Below are 6000 nucleotides of genomic sequence, written 5' to 3'. Positions count from 1 at the left end.
ACCACAACAGACCAGACATCACACTCATTGACAAACACAATAAAATCACATACATTATAGACATATCCATTCCAAACACTCACGAATATACAAAACACATGCACTGAAAAAATCAGAAAATACGCATAACTCGCCCAAGAAATAAGGCATCTGTGGAGGATGGATAGGGTGCTTATTGTACTTGTTGTTCTCTCCTCTACAGGTGTCATACCACAAGCACTACACAAAAGCCTGGGCACATTACAATTAAATAGAACATACATCACAGTACAGAAGGCCACTATATTGAATACATATATTGTCGTATTGTTAGGAAATTCCTGAATACAGATTCAGGAATTTCCTAACAATACGACATTTATTCAATATTGACTCTGGTCCGGCATAGTACACAGCCACCGGTGTCAATCGCGTATAACTCACATAACCCAACATAATAATAATAATCGCGGAGCCCAAACAGTTAGGAGTTGAAATTTGAAATTTGATACACGTCATGTACACTAAGAAGAGATTTTTGGAAATTCCCCTACGGGAGAGAGGGAGAAAGTTAAGGATTACCCTGAAGAACTCGGCTTCTACTGTACTTTAATTTTAAATGCGTATTTTTTGCGTTTTTGCGGGAAACATAACATATATTCAGACAATCTAAAAATCCTCTAATTAGTCTCGGAAGAGGGAGACCTAATTTTTGCTCCCGTTTTCACCAGTTGCAAAAATTCGGTCGGTTATAATCTAATAATCTTAATCTTCGCTATCGTTACTTTTTGCCCGAGCAACGCCGGGCTCATCTGCTAGAATATCAATAAAACAAAATAATAATAGAACAAAAATTATATTTAATGTTAACTGAATATAACTTTTGTTACAATTGTTACATTATTCTATGAACTGGATGCGACTAATATTTTTGATTTTTAAAACTGTAGAAGAATATGATGTAAATAAATCTATACCACGTATCCTGAATACAATTTCATAAAATGCTTCCAATGATGTTTAAAAATTACGTAATTTATTCCATTATCTACAAAAACTATAAATGTGATAAAATAATTATTAATTATTCCTCAGTAAAAGATAATTCAACGTCTTTTTGATCATTATTTGTCGAATCATTGTCTTTATGCTTTATTATATGGAACTTTCTTCCATTCATTTTATCTTTCCAAGAGAGCGATATTGAATTTCCAGTGCTAAGAATTACTGGCAACAAAATTAAGCCATGGAATGCAGAAAATGTCATTGTTAGAAGCAAAATTTTGAAAAATATAACAAACAAATAACTACAACCGAAGTACAGAACCGATACCCCTAGAATTGTCGAAGCACATCCTTGAATTATTGGATAACCCGCAGCGTATAATGCGTATCTCATCTTACCTGCAGGATCGCTTTCTTCGCTATTTATGTAAGCGTACGTGATATGAGCAGAATAATCTACACAAAATCCCGCACTCATAACTAGAATTATCATGGAAATAGTGTCGACATTTACGTTCCAAAGAGACATGTATCCAACTATACTCACTTCTATCGAGATTACAGTTAACATGACACATATAGTACATGTGAAATTTGGTATGAATAAGAAAAGTACTAGGGATATCAATAATGCGGAAAGGCATACAGTCTGAATACAAGTTGTTATCACATTTAAGTATTGATCGTAATAAACAAACCATGGGTCCTGTACGTATACTTTAAATTTACTATTGTCCGCGATTTTACGAACAGTTTCCATCATTATCGTTTCTGCACTAGAGTTTTTTACATTATCGCTAAGAATATAACATCTGGATGCTAAAATTTGACCCCCTTCGGCGTTAAAAACGACGTCGTTACGAAATCTGCGAAAACTTTTTACATTTAAAAACACATTTTTCAATCCATCCAAAAACTCAAAGGAATTGTTCAAGTTATATCCTTTGAAGAGCATTTCATAAAGTGGAATTTTGGTAAAGGATAGATATTCTCTCAGCCAGCATTCAGTTGTACGATAGCCACTGATAAACGGAGCAGTTTCGAAAGTATTTAGAAGACTCTCGACATCTTTTTGAGTTCGTACATCGGAATAATCTAAAGTCTGATTAATGACAACTTGAATTCTGTGCGGGTGAATTGTGAAATATTCATAATGATCAAGTATAAAAGGAACCGCGTATGACGTATATGGAAATATTTTCTTGTAATCCAGTCCCTGTTTAATGTAGTTTATGCAATAAATTCCCCCCGCTAAATAGCAAATAAATATTACAGCTAATAATATCTTAATGTAGAGTTTTTGTAAATATTTTCCTACAACATCTCGCAAGAATACCATGATGTATAATTCTTGTGAATTTCTTTCGTTTGCATCTGAAAAACGTAAAACGTCTTTGAAAAAGTGTGAAAACAGAGAATTCATTATTGTCGTTATATTTTCCTCATTTTCTTACCTGAAAAGATTGGTTTGAGTGGAAATAGAAATAACGGATGAAGATTTCTCTTTTCTCTGTAACCTTCCAGAGCCATAATCCCACCGAAAAAAAATATTTGATAGACGTAATCGAAGACTAATGACACTGCACAATATGTACCAAATATCTGTACAACTCTGTAAGGAATGGTAAGGCATGTACAAAACGAAAGAATGTTAGTTAGCGATGTTATAGAAACAGAAACTGCAGCTTCAGAGTAAGAGTCACCCATTCTTTTCTTTACTTCGTCGTTGCTGTTTGTACGTCTCCACGCGGACAAAAGTACAAATGAGTCGTCGATGCCGATACCTGCAAAAACGTCAGTTTAGTTTCGTTATATCAATAACAAACAAGTTCGACTTTATTTATAATCACTAATAAATATAAAGCGGCATTTTAAAAGTATATAACTAGTTAAGTAACGCTTTATCAGCGTGTAGTCAGAACGAAGCTGCTCGCACCTTTATTTTCTAGATTATGAGGGGAAAAAAGAAACAAACTACTCGTATACAGAGTATTCATCTAAATATCTGTCCAAGAGCAAAAGAGATGTTTCCAGAATTGGTTAAGTTCGGTTAGATTGTGGACTGCAGCAGTAACGTACACATACATGCCTGTTATTGTTTTCTGAGCGGAGAATACGACCACACAAAAAAATCGCAAATGTTACGTCGCCATGACATGTGTTTATTGTGCTACTATCTGCAATATCTGCAACGGCAGAACTTGCAGAGAATTCCACACAGCTATGTGAAAGGTGCAACGTAATGTTAAATTTGCAGCATGACGAACCACAATTCTTTCAAATATTTTATGGACCGAGAAAGCATTTCGCTTCATAAAATGGGCTAAAGTTAACCATGATTTGTCACGCTGTTTCCCTGGAACGAAATATATAATAGTTGCAAGATATAACACAGAGCCTGCTGCACGATGCACGCAAAAAACGTGACATCAACTTCTACCGTAAACGTCTGGTATGGAATGTGATCTGAGAAGCTTCTTAATCCCGTAATCATTGACAGAATGAATAGTAACTAATATCTGAACATTATAAAACAGGATGGTGGACGACTGACTCTACGACTTGCAACTGGTATAAACAAGATTGGTACCAACACGATGGCGAGCCACTTCTCCATCAGAGACACGTAGAGTGGATTGGCAACCATCAGATAGGACAACACGAACTTGCTGAACGGCTACCACGTTCGCAAAACTCGACCTCTCTAGATTTTTCCAGTGGGGAAACCTAAGAGCGTCGCTAAGTAATGCGTACCCAGCAGCATTGTGATGACTAGGGTTTCCCATTTCCCGGTCTTTTGCTTATCCCGGAATTCCGGGATAAAAGTGAACTGTTTCCCGGGATCCCGGGAAATCCCGGGACAAAATTAAATATTTTTAAGATATACAAAATATCATGAAATCAAATGATATAATTATTTTTTGTTTCTTAAAGTAATTTAATACGTTCTGTAACCTCCAAAATCATATTAATAACGCTATGTAAGATAAATAATAAAAATTACCTTTGAATTACGTAGAAATTTTCACAAATAAGAAAAATTTATTAAAGTTTGCTGGAAACTGCATACAACAACAAAAATGCCTTTGAATTAAGTTGGAAATTAAAAAAAAAGAACTTAGATCAAACTTCTAACTTAGAAGGTAATTTTTTAAAATAAAATATAAAAATTTACAATATTTTGTACTATAAGATTTTAAAAAGCAAAGATGGTCAATACTCCGATCACTCAATCTATTTCTTATTTTAGTAATGAAAAGTCTTGCTACAGAGAATGCCTATTCCGATTCAATTGTTGTGATTGGAATCGTGTTTAATGCATTTAACAGAAGACAAATATTATGTGTTTTTCACCTGTATCCTGAAAGATTTCTAGTTCGTTTACGAGATTGTAGTACTTCTTTTGTTCTCTAATATTCTTGATTTATCTACCTCGACTGCTTTAATGGAAACATCATAGCCAATAATTCGGCAGTTCGTTTGTCTTTAATAATCAGCTTTGTGAAGAAAAATTTCATACTTGCATACTTCGTACTCGTTTGTATCCTTGCCCAATTTGCACAACTTGGCGTTACGCAGTTATTGAAGCTACTGAGCATGGTTAAAAATTAAGACAGCGTAAGCACAATTATTCCACATATTACTGGTAAAGAATTTTGAGAGTCCTGCCACAAATAAGCTACGTATTGATTATTGACCATTTGTGACGTGCCATAACAAGCAGAAATTAAAAAAAAGTAATAAGTAGGTTTAAAATTAATAAATACAAATGTATTCTGACAGTTTATGAGTTAATTATACTTTCTATTTGCAAAATTTCTCCAACCTTAACATAAAATAAGAAAAAAGCAAATTTTTAAAAAAATTTGCGGGATTTTCCGGGATAAGAAAAATTTCCCGGGTTATTTCCCGGGTTAAAAAACAACCGAGATCCCGTTTGAGAAACCCTAGTGATGACCTGATGACCAAACTGGAAAAAACATAGGAGAGATTGTAAACAGTGATACGATGTACTATGAATGTTACGTACCATTCATAACCACGCTCGACCGTTTACATGGTTGTACTGCCGCTGAAGACAATCGTTTTAAACAATTTCCCCAGCAAAAAAGCATACTGTTTTGTATCAATCTCTTTAATAATGTTTTATACTTTGCAGCCAGAGATCATTTTCATCTCACCCTAAATAAATAAATTGCCTCCGGTTATTTTAATGTTGGAATAACTTGCACCATATGCAAAAATTCGTGCAATGCTGGAATGCTATGTTCTTTTGCTCCTAGATAAAAATTTGAATGCACATCATATATATATATATACATTTCTTTATTATTTTATTAACATCTGACTCAGTTTTGTCTTATACGATCTTATACAAATAAGTAATAACTAAACTTACTTTACAAAAATAATAATTTAAAAATAAAATTTTGCTATTTCTATTGAATAATGGGTTTTGATTTAAATTTACTAGATCACATTCACTATTATACCGTACTGTACTTACCTAACATAAGAAACGGAATAGCCATATTTATATCGACATACTCCATTCCACAATACAACAATAATCCAAAGGCAGAAGCTGTGGAAATAAATGCCGAAAGACAAGCTGCGATACCCAGTAAAGGTTTGCTAGCGACACCTGTAGAACACGACGACAGTGCCGAAAAACATACCATAACAGCACCAAGTATTATAATCAGGTACCAAGAGTGCTGACTGTTTTTATTTGCTTCGTTGTCAAACGTGCCTCCGACGAAATAAGAAAATTTGATATATTTAAATTTTAAATCCGATAACTTTGCTAAAACTTCATTTTCCCATCTGGACGAAATTTGACTCTTCTCTTCTGTGCCAGGATCCAGTTGATATACGAGTCTTACTGCTTTGAAGTCTCTCACTAAATTATTTTTATCTATAAACACTCCACCTAAATTTATCAGAGGTATTATGGGCTCTCCTTCAGTCTTCTCTAATGGATACCTGTGGAATAAAATTAAACTGTCACGAAAA

At 34.1% G+C, this 6000-nt stretch overlaps 1 protein-coding gene across 1 annotated transcript in view; it reads right to left on the bottom strand.

The window, feature by feature from the left end:
• Positions 1-1063: 1063 nt before the first annotated feature.
• The window catches only part of LOC136987472 (patched domain-containing protein 3-like), a 49998-nt gene continuing 45061 nt past the window's right edge, over positions 1064-6000 (bottom strand). The window contains exons 2-4 of the mRNA XM_067285207.1: positions 5492-5970; positions 2439-2768; positions 1064-2358 (exon numbers count right to left, since the gene is read on the bottom strand). Coding sequence (XP_067141308.1) covers positions 1064-2358; positions 2439-2768; positions 5492-5970 — 2104 coding nt within the window. The remainder of the gene's footprint in view (positions 2359-2438; positions 2769-5491; positions 5971-6000) is intronic.

The sequence above is a fragment of the Centruroides vittatus genome, unplaced genomic scaffold (assembly GCF_030686945.1).
Source record: "Centruroides vittatus isolate TY-2023 unplaced genomic scaffold, ASM3068694v2 scaffold_211, whole genome shotgun sequence".
NCBI lineage: Eukaryota > Metazoa > Arthropoda > Arachnida > Scorpiones > Buthidae > Centruroides > Centruroides vittatus.
Note: the sequence above shows the minus strand (reverse complement) of the source record. Positions and strands in the feature narration are given on the sequence as shown.